This window comes from Aphis gossypii, chromosome 2 (genome assembly GCF_020184175.1).
Source record: "Aphis gossypii isolate Hap1 chromosome 2, ASM2018417v2, whole genome shotgun sequence".
Lineage (NCBI taxonomy): Eukaryota > Metazoa > Arthropoda > Insecta > Hemiptera > Aphididae > Aphis > Aphis gossypii.
The window spans coordinates 64,096,783-64,116,416 of record NC_065531.1 but is presented as its reverse complement, the minus strand read 5'-3'; the positions used below and the strand labels follow the sequence as shown (position 1 = coordinate 64,116,416).

The 19,634-nt window shown below is 40.6% G+C and overlaps 1 protein-coding gene across 1 annotated transcript in view; it reads left to right on the top strand.

Moving 5' to 3' along the window:
• Positions 1-19,634, top strand: part of LOC114119107 (protein dachsous) — a 122,423-nt gene that overhangs the window by 20,063 nt on the left and 82,726 nt on the right. Inside the window, exon 2 of the mRNA XM_050201223.1 lies at positions 6,480-8,227. Coding sequence (XP_050057180.1) covers positions 6,515-8,227 — 1,713 coding nt within the window. The 5' untranslated portion in view covers positions 6,480-6,514. The remainder of the gene's footprint in view (positions 1-6,479; positions 8,228-19,634) is intronic.

Below are 19,634 nucleotides of genomic sequence, written 5' to 3'. Positions count from 1 at the left end.
ATGAAAAGGTAAAATTTTTCGAACGGGATGATTGCCTCCAATTTTAACACTAATGGTTGTTTAGGAATTCCGTTCGTCCGGATGCCGCCGCCGGTCGGTCGGTCGCCCACTCCGTTCGTAAAAAAAAAAAAAAAAATGGCCAGCGGTGTACCAGAGGAGTCCAGGGGGCTCCGTCGTTAAATAAATGTAAACTTAATGATGTGTTCGGGGCCACAGCCTCCTGACGACGACGTCGGTCGGCAGTGAGCCCCAAAATGCGGCGGCGACAGACCCATGACGAAAAAAAAAAACATAATAGTATATATTATTATAACAATAATAATAATAATAATAATAATAGTACAATATATTCGCGTCGTATTATTATTATATATCGCGCGCGCACTGTAGGTACAAGGCCTAGCTGCAGTGCTGTGTACGGCGTACAGTTTTGGGAACAGTTAATAACACGTATATATATATATAAATACAATCAAGTATGTGTGTGTGCGCGCATCGCTTCGGGCTAAAAAGCTTGTTCCGGACGGGTATCGCGTTTCAGCACGTACGTATATAAATATATAATATTCGTGTATGTGTGTGTGTGTGCATTATAATACACGAGTACACACACCACCACAAAATATATGTATATAGGACCCCGTAGGAATATCGTTTACACGGTTTTCGCGTGCGGCGAGTATTATAAAAGTGTAGGTGGCCGCACATGTATATCAATATCATATAGTCGCACGCACACACACACACACACACACGCGCGCGCGTACTCAAACTCGCACACGTAATATTAACAATATGTTTTACCGGGTGCTCGGGCTTACGATTTTACACACATTATGCATATAATATTTAATATCATATTCTATATGCGGTGTGACGTGTTGCGAGTGGAAAATTGAAAAACCGATTACGCCGGTGTCCGATTTCCCGTGCCTCGAGCTCGGCGTCCGGCGGACGACTGACGCGCAGTCTCTCTGCGGGCTGCAATCGCATCTCGGTAATCGATTTGATTGTGTTGTGTGTCATCATCGCATACCCGCCGTACCGTCGCGCGTCAGCGGAAGAAAGACTTAAGACGGACGTGCGGACATGGGTTTCAAACGGTGGACTGCACACCGCGCGACCCTATAGAGAGAAAAATAAAACGCTATGCGGAACGAGTTTCCTGGATTCAAAATTTAAATACCAACTATTTTATTTTTATTTCAATTACCGCGCTGTCATTATATTATATTATATATACCTAACGTCGTCGTCGTCGCCCGGCCGGCCGATCCGCAGCAGCAGTCAGTGATGCTTAACATATTAATACAATATACACAATAATAGGCATACGTATATTATAATACACGCACGGTGTACCGCACACGCGTCGTCCCCGCGCTTTTTCCGCCGTATCACCTATGGTATAACCTCGCGATATATCGTCGTCGTCATCGTGTAATATCATTATATAGGTACATGGACACTTCCGATCCGATTTTTTGGAACGAAATTTTCAAAACGTACGTATTCGTTATAATAATACCTACGTGTATATTTTATATTCCATACCTGGCCGCCTCCACGCGGTATAGTCACGTCCTCGGGGTTCACGTCGTAAAAATATAATATACGTATTCACGTTTCACTCGATCGTTTAAAACAAATCTCATTATTGCTGACAAAAAAAAAAAAAAAACGAACCACGTATTTATAACGATAGATAATATTATGGTGAAAAGGAATATGGTTTCGTTTAAACGGCGGAGGCAGCAACAGCAGCAGCTAGCAGCATTATCCTCGCGCGTACCCATTATACCTATAATACGCGTAATAATAACATTACGTATGCTGCGCGGGTTGTATATTTATTATAATATACATTAATATATACACAGGTACGGGCGGACGGTAAAAATCGTTCGGTCTATTGTTTTTTCGACACGGGAATTATGTTTGCTAGTTAAAATAATTATCTCGTTTGCTGTGCGAGTTTTCATTGACAATAATTATAGAGTAGCCGTGGTTCTATATAATATATAAAAACCTCCGACTGGAAATGTTATTATTACGCTCGCGCCATCGTTGGCGAACGAATGGTTCGTCGTTATAATATTATTATTATATTATGCGGCTCGGTCAGTGTGCGTCGACCAACGAAATACAATATAATGCTATACATACATACATACATATAGGCGGGTATGGATGCTATAGCATACTCTCGCTCACACAAACGTCACTGCGAGTAGATCTATCTACGTGTTAAAAAGTAGCTGACCAAACATCTTGGCTCATCACTCCGTAGACTCTTGTTTTCTTCCTATACTCGTGCCCTTATTATCGTCGTTCTCGCCGCTGTCTCCGTTCGGCACACTCCCCCTCCGATAACGAATTGTTTAGTGTCAATCGTAACTATACACATCATATGAATATACCGCAGAGAGAAACGAGAACGTTTCACGGGAATTCTTATACATATTAAAATAAAATATATGTTAATTTAAAAAAATACCACTTTTTAAAAAATCGAAATTTCTGTAAATAAGAAACGAAAAGCTGAGAACTGATCTGTCATCGTTTACGTGACTTTCTGATGTTTCGATTGGTTGCTGAGGGACTTTAACGAATGTATCTTTTACCGCGTTGCCACGGCTTGTTAATTATTTGATAAGATGTAAGCTACTCTCAATATATTCTATTAGTAAGAACTATTCTTATTGTGTACTTTTTTACATTGATTAATTGCCAAAAGTTTCATAAATTTTTTCATTTAATAAATACATACTTTCAAAAATGTATGGTATGCTTTTTTAAACACTCTGCAGTATTATTTATATCCATATTGTACAACATTGCACTAATTCGTCGATATCTTGTCTAGTCGTTTGCCCTCCTCTATCGTTTAAATAACAATGTTCAATTATAATATTACAATTATATTTTGTTAATTAGAGTTACAGTCGGGGGTATCTGTCATTATTATTATTACGGCCGTGGATACAACGGGCGTTTGATTTTTCGAGCTAGAAACGTGTATTTTATGTATAACATGTATAGTGCATTAAAGATTTCGTCTTCCTCTGCGGCCGCCGATATAATAATATAATATATAGTGAATTACGATTTTCGTCTCGAAACCAGTTTATCGTAGAATAATATTCATCGTGCATCCATCGAAATTCCGATATTTATTATTAAAATTATGTACCATTTCCTTCTTCCTATACAATGTACATATATGTATATGTTTAACGTTATTATAATATATTATACATACGTATGTCTGTATTTAGATGCTCTTACAAACCGATAATATAGTTACACATCGCTCGCCATATCAATAATGGACCACATCACCACTCTCTCTGCACTCCCTCACTGCGATACAGCGTGTCTATACCGACGGTTCACGTAAAAATCGATTAACTGTTTCAGGTCTTTACTATATATTTCTACATGGACAGTTGGCACCCGGAACTGTGCGCCTGGTCACGAACTATCGTCCGACGATGATGTTCGATTAATGTGTAATATCATTATGTTTGTCTATATTTATAATTAATCGAAGATCCGCGCGTGTGAAACGTATACCCGGAGCACGTAATAATAACATCAAAAACGGTTTAATTTTCGTTTATATGTATTATGTAATGACGAAGCGCGTGATGCAAAAGCCGCCGCCGTGGTTGTTTAGTATAGGTTCACATAAGCTATAATGATACGTTATCGTCATAATCCATAATTTTACGTATGATCGGCACAAACGAAAAAAAATTTATCGCACTAATTATTGGTATATACGGCTCTTTTCGGTTTATCACTATGATGTGAAAGCGTCTCCGCCGGAAAATCGTGAATTTTTAAAAGAGAAAGTTTCTCGAAGCTAAGTTTTCAAGTTTTATGAGAATATAACACAATTTTTAGAAAGGAGGACGCGTAATAATATTACTGCTCGGAATACGCGTAAATCACCGCGTGCGCCGTACACAGAAACCAAACCCATATCAATATCATATAGTTTATTGCTTATTAGCCATATCGTGGCAAATTCTGAAAGAATATTATTGTTTTTATATATTTTTTTTATAACCGTCGTCGTGCGCGTTATGTCGTTGATTTCCAATCGCTAGACGTTCTCGTGCATTTATACGGTTTAGATGACATTATTCACAAGTGGCATACAGGTATATTTTATGCTTAATTAGTGTACAAATCGTGATTTAAGTAGATATATAATATTATGCATATGACATGGTTATCCTGCCGTGTCCCCGTCGACAAATATGGTCTTAAATACGAATTTCGCGAAATATTTATGTAGGTATATAGTGTGCACGTTTGACGGCACTCATTGATTTGTCTTAATCGTTATATGGCTAACACACGAATAATCGATTTCCACCGAGCATTAGTGTAACTGCAGCTGCTAAATTTTAATAAATATTAAACTCATATTAACGCATTAGACGTCACTACTGTTGGCCCCGCCACCGCTGCAGTAGTCGTACATTTCGTAAAGTAGTGTTAATAATAATAATATGCACAATGACGACTGAAATACAGTGATTGGATGTAACAATATTATTAAGAAAGACACATCTTCGGGCGAACGTGTATACGTGTTTAGTTATAGGTATGTATGTGTAGGTATATCTAGGTACCCGAGGTAAATACGCGCGGTGTTCGGTCTGTCAAGTATACTAATAATAATGATAATATAATAACAGGGCAAAGGATAATAATTGTTATTCATCAGTAGTTTTGAGTGGTGAAAATGGTGACTGCGGGGAGGGGTTTTTCTACGGTCAGCAGCGTGCTGCAGTGTAATTGTTTTGCTTCGACTACATCATATTATATACATATAGCTACACGAATTTGATATCACGTAACGCCTCTACGTGTATATTAATATAATATTATACGAACACGACGCGCGTAATATGTGAAAAAATAAATAAAAACCGCGCTGTAGGCTCGTCACTCGGCAAATTATCATTGTACCTACCGTTATTTTGTACACGACGATCGAACACGAAACATTGCATCCGTGTATTAAATATAAATAGGTCAATGTAATAATAATTATTATTACGTTAACGAATCGACGGAAAGCCAACGAATTATGTACGGCAACTACGCGCTTAATCGCGAATCGTCGTGAAGTATAGGTAGGTACTTTGAACCGTTCGTGTACGATTCTGTGAAGTCAAACCAAAAACGGGATACGTAAAGATAATAATATTATTATCATTTTTCAATAAATATAATAACGATTCACTACTGGCGATCTCTGCGTACATCACCACTAACCGTTTTCCGAGTCGCTGATCGGTCGTGTACCGATGGTATAATTATACGATTTATGTGTGTGTATGATATTGATAACGACCGCGAAAACACTGTACGTTTGCGCTGAATAATTTATATTCCAGTTTCACGAGAATTGAGTTATTTGTTGGGACATCTCACACACACACACACACATACGTTGGCAAACGCGATAAATATTATTCTTCCCGGAATCGTGTCTCTCATCGCGTGTACACATTATAATAATATATATATCGTATCGAATCTCGCGTCGAAACGACTACTACTATGTACTGTAATACTCATGCATCGGGTCGTCGGATATTGTATAATTCCGTCGGTTTCGACCTCTCTTGTCGTGCAGTGTTTCGAACGAAATTCACTTGTCGCATAAAAACTCGTGTATACTCGTTGTCGCAACTAATATTAATATATAAGGTATTACAATTCCGTAGTCTTTAGTAATCGAATAAATACGAATAAATATGAATATAAAATAATCGAAAAGAGATTTGTTGGAAACACACAAAACGGTCTGTCCGGCGAACATATCTGTTTGATGACGATGATGGCGATGACGATGATGATCGATGATAATAATATATATATAGATAACAATCGTATACAGGACGGTTTAATATAATATGAAAATACGAGTCGGTTGACAAGTGTGAAGTTTTAAATTTGAAAGCGATCTCCTATCTCATTGTTCACCTCGTCGCCGTCGTCAGAATCTAATCTATTACATCACAACTTTTTTCTTCCACTCGTTCTTTGGACGATATTTTTTTCTCATTCAGACTCGTCTGTGGCAACATCGGGATACATCAGCTATATACGATCGTATTATATAATATGTAGACAACGACCGCGGCTCCGTTCTCGTCATGCGGCCGATTGCTCTCTGCACTGCACGTCGTGTACCTCGTACACATGTCGATATATTATATAAAAACGAATGCACGTTTGTACACAAGGCTTGTAAATACTTTGAAATAACTGAAAAGATTTGCTCGAAATATTTCACACGAACAAATCCGTTGAATAGTGTTCTCGCTTCGTTTTTCAACCCCCTATAGGTTTCTCACAAAAATCAAATAATATAAAATTTATTACCTAACCCGACCAACGTTTACACAAATTAAAATAACGATTTATTAATATATTGAATTGATGATTTTTAGGTGGCCGACTATGCGGTGGTAATTGAACGACGGCGATGGGCCTGCCGCGATGGTTGTGCCTGTTGGCGGCAGTGGCCGCGGTGGCCGGCGAACACGAACGGCACCTGGACGTGTCGGAGTCGGCGCCGGTCGGCACCCGGATCGGTTTCATCGGCGACGGGTCCAAAGACAGCGGGCCGCCGTACCTGATCGTGCCGGTGCCGGGCAGCGCGGTGGACACCGACCTGATAGCGGAACAGAACACGGGTGAAATCAGGACTCGGGTGCCATTGGACAGGGAGACGCGGGCGTCTTACACGCTGGTGGCGATACCGTTGAGCGGCGAGAACGTGCGCGTGGTGGTGCGCGTGATCGACGAGAATGACAACGCGCCCACGTTCCCCAGCCCGTCCATGCACGTCGAGTTCCCGGAGAACACGCCGCGGGACACGAAACGGACGCTGAACCCGGCGCGGGACTTGGACCTGGGACCGTACAACACGCAGCGGTATGCGATCGTGGCCGGTAACGTGAACAACGCGTTCAGGCTTTCGTCGCACCGCGAAAAAGACGACGTGCTCTACTTGGACTTGCAGATCAACGGTTACTTGGACCGAGAGACGACGGCCGCCTATCACCTGGTGATCGAGGCGTATGACGGTGGCGTGCCGCCGCTCAAGGGAGCCATGACGGTCAACGTGACGGTTTTGGACGTGAACGACAACCAGCCCACGTTCAACCAGAGTCGATACTACGCTACCGTGCCGGAGAACGCCACCGTGTCGACGAGCATACTACAGGTGCACGCCACCGACGTGGACGACGGCGACAACGGCGTTGTCGAGTACTCCATCAGCCGGCGGCAGAGCGACAAGGAGGGCTACTTCACGGTGGACCGGCACACGGGCGTGATATCGGTCAACCGGCCGTTGGATTACGAGACGCGCGAGGTGCACGAACTGGTGGTGGTGGCCAAGGATCGGGGAGACCAGCCGCTGGAGACGACGGCTTTCGTCACGGTGCGCGTGGCAGACGTCAACGACAACCAGCCCGACATCAACGTGATATTCCTGAGCGACGACGCGACGCCGAAAATTTCGGAACGAGCGCAACCCGGTGAGTTCGTCGCCCGCATATCGGTCCACGACCCCGACTCGAAGCAGGAGTATTCGGACGTGAACGTCACGTTGCAGGGTGGCGACGGCCACTTCGGGCTGACCACGCAGGACAACATCATCTATCTGGTGATCGTGGCGCTTCCGCTGGACCGCGAGTCTCGGCCCAACTACACGCTGAGCGTGATCGCCACGGACACGGGCAGCCCGCCGCTGCACGCGTCCAAGACCTTTCATCTGCTGGTGACGGACGTCAACGACAACCGGCCGGTGTTCGCGGCGCCCGAGTACTGGGCCAGCGTGTCCGAGACCGCCGAGCCGGGCACGTCCGTGGCCCGAGTGGTGGCCACCGACGAGGACGAGGGCGAAAACGCGGCGCTCACATACAAGATGCGCGACCCGCCTCCGCTATGGTTCCAGGTGGACCCGCAGACCGGCGTGGTAGCCACCCGGGACCGGATGGACTGCGAACGCGATCCCGAGCCCACGTTCGTCGTGTTGGCCGTCGACAACGGTCGGCCGCAACAGCTGACCGGCACCACTACGGTGCACGTCACCATACACGACCTCAACGACAACGAGCCGATATTCGACCAGAGCTTTTACAACGTGGAGGTGTCGGAAGATAGAGCTGTCGGATCGTGTGTTCTCAAGGTAAGTGCTTCACGTTCGTCTATTTATAAATTATTATATGTAGGTCTTAAGTAATATTTAGTCTTTCTATTTATCAAGCTAAAGCTTGAGAAGTTTTACGTATAAGGTTAGATCAAATTAAATTTATTAAAAATGAATAATCGACAAAAAAATATCAGAAAAATAAAATTCGTTTTTAAAAGTAAATATACGATGGCAGACGGGAACTTGACGTTTTTAAAATGAACAATACTCAGTTATTTTTTATTGAACTTTAAAATTTAATACTCAAAGTTGTTTGTAATGAAAAACATTTATCAATTATGACATTTAACATCGTCTAAGTGATGTTCTGAAATCTGAATGGAGTTAGAACCTGAAAAACGTCAGGTTCCGGTCGGTCACGCTATGTATAGAATTTAATACAAGGTGAAGATCTAGTTGTTTGACATAGTATGATTATTAATTAAGATACTACGTGTAATAAGTAATCGATATAAATTAAAATTTAAAACCTGAGGTATATAATATATAATACTAAACAATCTTTTGACAAAATACTGTATAGATCGATTGTAACGATTTAATGTATAGGTACATTATATTATTCTTAAGTTTGTAGGTGTGCAGTTTTTCGACGTTTTTATCACTATAAATCTACCTATTATAATATGTATATGGATATAACTGTCTTCTGAGTATACATGAAACGAATTTTAACTTTTACGACGACGGACGTTATTGTTATAGGCGGTAGTGTTGTTATTATTATTATTATTGTAATTATCGTGCTCGTCATCGTGGTGAGAACCCGTTTGCAGCCGTCGACCGTTTTTCGAGATTTATATGCTCGCACAGCTCATAATAATAATAATAATAGTTATATAAATAATAATAATAATATTATTATACACCCATATAGTCGAATCGAATGATACTGTGATTATAATATACGCGCGCGCGTTTCATTGTGGGTACCTTTCGTACCACATATTATGCGGCGTCTGTGTTGGGAGTGGAATGCAACCAGTTTAATTAAACCGTAATCGACCGTGCCCGCGACCGCGGTCATAAACTTTACTCTGCAAACAATGTTTGTGCGCTCGCCGCGATGGGCGTTCCTATTTATCGGGCGCTCGAGAGGAGGTGCCGCCGTTTTATTATTATATACGCGACATTTATGAGAGACCGTATTTATAGGCAGTATAGGGAACATACGATATTATTATTACTATTATTATTATCATCGTATACATTGCCGATCCGAATCGATAGATCACAGGACCGATGACGGTGCAGTGTGCAATATAATATTATTATTATAATAACAATGACACGGTGACGATTATTGTTATTAGCGCGGGCGGTACACAATGTATGATATACTCACATTGCCGATCATCGCCGCCGCCGTAGATTTCGATCGTAAATCGCACGGCATATCCACGACGTCGATATATTGCCTATATATTATTACCTAGTTATATATTATAATAATGTTTATACGGCACAGGCGACCGGCGCCCCGAGAGCTATACGCGCGCGCGCACGTCTCCCGTCCCATTGTCAGCGCTACCTGCAATATAATATATAATATAAAGGAAACATTTAATATATAATATAGTGACACACTTTGCACTTTATTCTCTCCTCCCTCGCGCCCTCGCGTTGTTTATCGGGTTCACGCGGAATTTTAATGGAAGTCTATAAGTGCGTAAATAATATAATATATAATACCTAGAACACAATACGCTGCACTCCTACATTATACGATGCGCTATTTCGCATGTAAATACATTATATATATGAGAAATAGCTGCAGATATATACTGATGGGATAAAGCGCATGTGTGTTTTAGATATCACTACTAACTGCAGTAAAGTATCTTAAAATCCATATAGAGTAGTGCCATTATCGGACATTTTTTCATCATTTTAGAGAGGGGGTGAAATTAAAAACATTTAGTTGCACGTCGAAACCACCCTCTGCAAAGCTTGTAAAATTATCTTATTTTAAATACCATATAAGGCATAACTAAGCATGATTTATTTTAGTCATTCTGCAGTATATCATACTATTTCGTATATAATATGTGTGTATGCATGTGAAACATTACTTAAAATAAATAAGAGTGATATAGGATCCTAAATAAAAGTTTTATCATCGACTTTTTTTGTACAATTATTATTTACTTATTTTTATTTGCATTTCAACAGTATCATCTTTGAGGCGGTTATTTTCTAACTACATTTATATGTATGTACGTTTTGATAAGGCTTAGCCCCCTCGAGCCCCTTACCCAATTTTCGTCTATAGCACTGATATAGTGTATAGTATAAAGAAAGAAGATACTTTATCCGGTACAGCAGCGTCATCGCGGTGGCCTGCCGAAAACGCCCACGCCGTTATAAACAATATGCTATATATATTTTTATCGTATAAATATAATATACTGCGTGACGACGTGATAATCTACAATAACAAATAGACCATATATATTATATTACATAATTTACCGCGGTAGTAGATCACACGAATGCGATCGATACTGCAGATTCGTTGTATAATAATAATAATAATCGTCCGCAATCGCTAGTGTGGGTGCACTACAACTGCAATCTATATGGTGCGCGGACCCTCCTCAAGCCCCCAGCTATAGGTATATAAATCACAACGCCACGTCCGGTCGATATCGGCTCGTTATTAAAAGCGCGCTTTAGTTTTCTACGAAACGATCGCCAATCGATCGCGATAAATCCTTTTTGGTGATATAAAATATAGCATCCAGTCGACGTTTTTCGCCGGTATCGTTTGCGTCCATTATAGGCTTTATTATTATTACTTGAATGCGCTCGTGTCCCGTTCTACGATAAACTCCCCACAACCACACCTATAGTAATAATATATAATATATTATTATAGTTTACCATTCCGGGGAGAGATCGCCAGTTCTGCACGTTTATAATATTATTACGACATCATATTATATACGCGCGCGCGTATTTGTGTGTGTATAGCGTTCTCGCGACGACGACATTCCTGCATCAGCAGCAAGTGGATATGTGCCGACCGCGCGCCGCCGAGGTCTCCGGCGGAGACTTAAACGCCAGCCGAACTGTTTTAGCAGTTTTGCAGTACTATCAGCCCTACACCGGGCCAACTCGCGACGTGTACTTACCTATTATACATATATATATTTATATAACCAGCACGCGTGTATATTTATATATATATATATATATATTATACATATATACTCGCAAGTACACGACGCGACACGGGTAGGTACATCTATATAGTAGTCGCGCGTTATATGCAGCGGTCGTGACTGACTTTGGAATTCTATATTACGTTTGCGACGTATTTATTATGCGCGTATACCTACATATCTTCGATTGTATAGCATAGGTATATAATATTGTATATAAGTATACCACGCGTGCGTATTTAAATGTTATACCCGACTAGGTGGAATATAATAGTATATATAGGTATATATGTATTATATTTATATATGTATAATATGGTCATTGGAATATACATATTCTCGTCGAATTCCTGTACCGCTGTTATATATTATACCAATATTGAATATACATATGTACCTATATGTAGCTGCAGGTATATAGAAGTATATGAACTGCGCTCGATCCCGCGAAACTTTGTTATGTACCTCGATGCATATAATAATAGTTACATAAGTACACACACACAAACACATAAACACACAAGCCAGTATAGAACAGGTGTGTGTTACCCTTAGGATTTCTGCAACAGGGAGGAGTTAGGTTTCCGACCACATGATATATATGCGAGAGTCTGGTATTCTTTTATTCGTGCGTGTATAGAAAGCGATTTCGGCCGTCATGAGGTGTTGGACTGCTGCAGCGTATACATTATAATAATATTAATATTATTATATTATGCTGGTGCAGTGAGAATCGCAGACGGACATCGCGCGAGAGGTGTGCCGCCCCGGTGATTTTCTTTTTGCTCATTAAACCGTTGTACGGGGTGACGATGATATTTCATATCTTATAGTATCAATATATACATATATACTGCATGGAGAGTCTTAAAAACTGGCGAATACATATATAAATATTTGCAGTGTACACGCGAAACGAGACTGCACCGAGGGGGCGGCGATATGTGTCGGTCGGTCGGACTTGCCGGTGAATATATATCACGACCGGGTCTCGCCGCATGGGTCCCCGTCGTCGTCGCTGTCGTATAGTTTTAGTCGCCGTCGTCTGCCGCGTCGTATTTTAATATAGGTACGCGCATATATTAAACGTAGGTACGTATATAAGTATGTACGTACAAAATCGATGTATAGTGTATACTTACGTGCTCGTGGCGAGCGTGATGTGTGCCCAGTGTACTGCTTCAGCGTGTTGCTCGTCGTTGCACCGTATCGGCGAAAAATTATCGCGAAAGATATTATGATATTGTATTTATATTATAGGTATACATCTCGTGTGCGTGCACATAATGTAATGTCATGTGTGTGTGTGTGTATATATATGCGAGCAAAAGTGAACGAGTCTGTAAACATTCGCAGATAACTGTCTATCGTCGTTATTATTGTATAGTTAAACGCACGTTGGGATATGATGGTTAACTATAGGTGCGATGAGACACGTGCGATTGAGAGAAATGCAACAGGTATGGATGATAGGGTGAGTTCCTGCCTATCTATGCACAGCATATTATACTAGTCGATCGAACCCACTGTACGCGTGTACATTAAATTAAATAAACGCGCGGCTAAGCTCCATTGGCCACCCAAGGTAGATCTGTCGGTAATTGTCATCATAATTTATCGATACCGGTGACCGCATACTGTGTGCAGTCGGTCCAATGTAGACTCCTCATAGAGTGGACGGCGCGCGCGCGAGTCGGGAATATAATAAAATTAATAGAACGCGTTTAATGACGTTGTTATTATTTTACGGGTGTTAAAAGTTAAAATAAATAAATAAATAAGACTCACGTCGAAGGTGATTTTTTTTTTTGAAATCCAATCCGCAATACGCAACAATCGACAAATAAAAATATAAGAAATAACGTAAATATTTTTATACATAAATCGTCAATTTTTACCCAACCATGTTTCGCAATGGTGACTACGAAAATAATATTATATTATAATAATATATATAATGGAACGTGCGTGGGCTTAGATCAGAAAATCGTGTCGTGGGGTTGTGCGACGGGCTCTCCATGCCACACTCGCCTCAGCTCTCTCTCTCTCTCCAACTCGTTCTCCATATTTATACATACGAGTGTATGTATGTGTGTACACGTTTTACAGATAGAAAAAAGTTCTACGGACAATATAATATAATAATAATAAAGCTATACGCGCAAGTGGTTTCCGGCCTCCGCTCGCGCGTTCCGTTAGATTGCGCAAAAGAACATAACGATAGAAAAAAAAATAATAATAAAACGCACCTGTTTTTGCTTCAAGCTGATGTATACATAATACGATATTGTATTACCACAGACATATACAGGATAACCATGGTAAATACGCAATAATAATATGTGTCATTTCGTGAAATGAAAAAGAAATAATAATAAGAAGAAATATTTATCGGCGGACGTCGTATATCTCTGTGCGACTCGCGCGCACACACACGCATATAAGCACACGTTTACTTATATATAATATGTGTGTGTGTGTGTATAGTATTATTACATAGCAAACGAGTGTGGGACATGAATATTAAAATTTCGATCAAGGCTACACCGTTAATTACCCGCGCGCTTACGTGACGGAATCGAAACCAATCAATCGGTGACTTTCATTGAGCGCGCGCGACCACACAGCATCAGCAGCAGCTCCATATATATACACGCACACGATATTACAGAGTACATAATATTATATGTGCTCGTATACGCATTCCCTCACCCCTCTGCCCACTTTCCATTCATGTCACCTGCGAAGAAACTAAATATATCTATGTATATAGTACTATACACGCGGATGAATATATATACATATATGAATGGGTTAGGTATATATAGTATATACAGTTCACCATCATGTGCCGTGGAAAAAAAATTACGAAAACAGTACGCGCAAAATAATATGTCATGCAACTAATAATAATTAGCCCGCTTGCGGCACATCAAATACATATGTTATACCTATATTATGATGATATGCGACTCGTATCGGTTATGGTTATAAATGGAAGCGTCGTCGTAAGACGCGATAGAATCGTTTCATCGGTCGTCGTCGTAGTATAATAATATATTATACTTCTGCGAGGTAAATCGTATTCATCGCTGTACATTATATTCTTGTACGAAATGCAATTATATATTTTAAGAACAATTATAATACTTATAAGTCATAGATACCTCCTAATCGTAGAATAATTTTAAATAGTTAATAAATTATGTTTTTAAACGTCATGAATAAATTATCGTAAAAAAAATGCCTGCATTTTCCAAAATAATATATATTGTCAGATTTGCCGCGACAAAAGAATCACCCTGTACGCGCATGTACGAATAATAATTATAAATTTATATATATTGTGTCTGACGTGGATTTATGTATTATTATAATATGTGCGCCGCGTATATTAGTCTGGTAGAGTACAGGATATACATATATATACTAGCGATTATCGTATTATAAACTGGTGACGTGGTGTCGGCGGCAGCAGACGCCTGCAGTTAATTCGCGAGTGTGATTTTTCTCCGGTCGATCTTAACATGTGTATAAATATATTACATAAATTGAATGAAAAATGATATTTTTTAAGAATAATAATGTAGACGGGTAAGAGAGACGTTGGGGGAAACGGCGGTAATAATGTCATTGGACCGGTTATGTGCGAACGCGCACGCGGTCGCCACCGCCAGTTGCAGCGGCAGCAGCAGCATCCGCTGGTCTCGCGCAACGTCTCGACGACAGTTATATCTTCATATTATTATTATTATTATTATTATTATTATAATAGCCGTATCCCGTGTCATTAGTATAATATGATAACTATATATACGCGCGTAATATATATACCCGCAACAGCGCATTGCGTTTTAGGTAACGACCACGCGCAACTTTTAGGATTTACAGGGTGCGTTCAGTGGTATCAGTCGTAACTATTGCACATGGGTGCTGCAAGCGGTTAAACTGCACTCTATTGAACTTGCACATCTCAGTCAGCTCTGTATTTATACGTATATCCATGGCAATAACGTCGCGGGGTCGTCATCTATACGGCCGTGAGATCTGTTCCACTGCAGTCGCCGCCGTTCAAGCCCAGTGGCGGCGAACGCGCAGTGCGTATTGTAGACGATATTTACAAATGTACGTGTGTGTGTGCGTATGACACTGCAAATATCGTCGATGTCGCTTCGTCGCGGATGCCGTGTAGGTACTGCGGCATATAATATATATACCTACACCTATATCCGCCGCAGCGCGTTTTGAGGGGCAAAACTCGTTATTTAGATTAATAGCCTCGGCGTGAATCGTGAAAGTGATTACGAGCGACTCGGTTATCTGGTGCGCGATCATCTCAATAGCGCTACACTGCGGAAAACGGTTTATCTATAAATTACTTAATACGTGAGATGATCGCATGATAGCCACGGTCTGCACATGTGCAGTGCAGTGTGTAGGTATATTATATTATATTAGATATATATATATAATTTAATATAATACCTGTAATATGTGCCGGGTCGCAAGTCGCGACTGCGCGCAGGGCGACCGACCGACCGTGCAGCAGTGCATCGCTGCATACATGTATAACCAATATACCGACGTGGTCGTTTTATCCGGTCGCATAAGAATGCAACGGCCGCGTAATCGTTTTCACACCTATACACATAAACTAGTTAGTGTATTCCTGTATGTGTGTGTGTGTGTATGTGTGTGCAGTTTTCAAGCGTTTATCTATATAGGTACATCTGCACGCGGGAGCATTACATTGGTATATATAATATATATATATAGTAAGTACAACGCGCGTCGTGAATAGAAGTTTTCGGTTCGTTAACGAATTTTTTTTCGTTTTATCCATTATTCTTATAGGTATAAACTGCAGTATTTCGCGTATATCGCATAATGTGTTTTGTTGTGCGTACAATGTACCTATACATCTTATACTATATAGAATATTAAATAATACACATTATTTAAACATCGATTCCGGTTTTAATATATTATATTATGTTACTTTTTATAAGTATACACGCGAATATAATACGGTCGCTGCTTGATCATACTTAATAATAATGAAAAATTTTGCGATATCTTCGCCACCGAATACGTAACTAATAATATTCGATAGGAAAATAATTAGAAGCGTTCTAATGGTAGGGTATGCGAAACGGTACACCGGCCTTTCGGGCGGAGGACGAGGTGGCGGAGATACAAATCCAATCACTGCAATATGATGTTATTATTATTTAGTGGTATCCGCCTCGGGCTTTCCAATCTGGTTTTTAATGTAATTTTTTCTCCTCTCTTTTAGTCCTACCCTTCCTCTCACCACCCGCAGCAGCAGCTGTACCATCATCGTTGTAATTTTGCAGTTTGGGATATCAGCCATAAATATTATATTATACTGTATACGTGCAAGTATTATAAGACCTCCCCTTAACCGACTGACTCATTTACCCTGTAAGCCGAATCCAATTTGACGGTGTAGGATTTCTTCATAATAATAATAGTCATGAAGAACATTTTTGTATGACTCGGGCGAAATAGTTACTGTTTGTTTTTCATCGAACATGTTAATAGTCGGTGGTGATAATTGGATGATCGCAGAAAGTAGAAATACGAAAATCTATATTAGACATTCATTTGCGTGCAGAGCATCATACTAGTGTCTACAAAAACTCTTCGTACTTTTTAACTGAGACCTCTGCCGATTAACGCCTCTATTCATATTATCTAACGATTATCGATTTTGGTGTCTAACTTGAACCCAAACAATAACAACAATTGTAATAATATTATGGCGTATAGTCCACAGACCGGTCATCACCAAGATCGCCCAATCGTCGCCGGTTCGGCGGCAGGAGTCGCATGATAATATTATATTACTTGTACGTGCGGGAAAACGGCTGTGGAACGCGCTATAGGCCTATATAATAGTATTACAATGGCAAGCCGGGCGGTGATTGCGCGCGTGCGCGTGCGGGTCAACTCGCGGAGGTATTTGAATAAACAGAAGAAACGGCTAGTCGGCCCCGGCGGCGCGCGCGGTCGCGACTCACGATGTATAAATCCAGATAACCTTGAAGTGTCCGTGTGCCATTCGACGACGTATTACACACAAACCCGCGTATAATTTATATTATAATAATATTTTATGCTTTTTTTATATAGTATAGGTATATTAATATAATATTATATATGCTAAAACGTCTCGTCGGTGTCACTATATTTGGGTAGGTTATTATACATTTCCAGGAATTTTATTTTCAATTTCAACAATTATTTTCTTCGCCCGTTTCGGATCCGGCACCAAAAAGGGATAATCTAGAAATAGTGACCTCAGATTGTATTTTAGACATAGATAGGTGGGTGGGCAATGGCCTGCAGTTACCTTTAGTATTTTAGTATTCACTACAATAGAGGTAGTTAAAAATATGACAAAACATTCCTTTATCTAGTTTTTTCTGGTCGGGTTGTTATGGATTATTAGACTATTTAGCTTCTGAACAATTTCAAGTTCACCACGCTACCGCTAACCTACGCCGACGATCACGCGATGACGATACATATATTATATCGAATAGGTATAATGGCGCGTTTGCAATGTATGGTCGTTTGCAGCCACCGCCGTCGGTTTTTTTCGCTAAACACGTAATAGTTGCGTACCTTTACAATATAATGTGCTTGCCCGGTCGCAGTAGCGATTTCGACGCGCACGCGAATCTCCAGAGTTGTACGTTAACACACAATATTATTATTATATATTGGCAGGCGGGCGAGTGTAAGCTACTGATCGATGAAGGGGAGGGGGTATACACACGCACGGTAGCCGTTCCGGTGGTAAAGCTGCCTTGGGGCGGCTGCTGCGACCCGCGTGTTCTACACACACATCAAGTGCGCCGTCAAAATTTCGTTATTATTCATTACTATTAGGTACGGGTAAAAAGGCATATTATAACGGTCTCGTAAACAGATGGATCATTAGGTAAAATACTAAATAACGATACCTAGTAATGTTACAGTATTAAGCTTGAAACTTACTTTATCTGGCAAAAAATTAAGAAACATAAAAATACACGGTACTATATCGCGATGTACTTGGATTTTAGTGTAGTTATTTCAGTTCACGGGTGAATCGGAATCCGTGTACCTCGCTTTGTCGAAATGGCTGAGATGGATAATTATAATTTTTTTCGAATCTAGTTCAAAAAATTCTCTAAGCTTTCTTGATATCTCTAAGAACGAGCAATTCTTTATTGACCTTTGATTCTAATATGTTCTCTAATCTTTTGATATAACTTTTATTTAAGTCGGTCAAGTAGTAGTTGATGAGATTAATTCGTTCCGACATACATACAAACTCAATAGATACGTCGTTTTCTGTCTCGACCGAGCAATCTATAATGACACCGAATAAACGTATGAAGTTTTTGGCGACGGGAAAGAAAAAAACCATGACTAATGACGGTACCCTCGCCTGCTACACCTGTATTCCCCACACTAATTTTCCGACCACAGGTATAATGGGTTTTTGAACGAACTAAAGACGCCGCCGCGCCGCGTTAATCGCTTTTAGTAAGTTCATTACCTATGCTACCTACGACCTACCTACCCATACCTTTTTGGTCGTTAAAACCGCTTCCGCGGTCGATGCAAGATAATCATTTCGTCCGCGTTTCTCCCGCCCACCGGCGATTGCTATCAGGTGGAGCATATATCACCCCCTTGGATAGGTACACCCCTTTGGCGATCGGTCTCCGTAGTTATAACGTATAGTATCCGCGGTGATAATATTATGTTTTTGATTACGCTTGTGAGAGAAATCCCGTTGGGGCAAAGCCTGCGAGATTTACGGGTCATCGACGTAATATTCTGCAAAGATATTTTGTTTGTACATAATATTAGGTATATATTATAAATGTGTGCACTCGTCTCCCGCCGTTTCAGACCCAAAGCAGATATCGACTGTACCAATTTGTAGTTACGTTGTTCTTTTGCCCTTGAGCCGTATACGCGCACATAAATAAACGAAATCCTGGATAGGTTCCTCTATATATGCAGCAGTTGTTGTGACCACCGCTGCAGACAGCTATCGTTTCGTGGTCGTCGTCGTCCCGTGTAACAAGGTAAAAAAAAAAAATAATAATAAAAAACCGTTTAAATCTCCGTCGCACACACATACATATAATATGTTACGTGTTATGGGCACTCACTGTCTTCGGCAGCGGAAACTG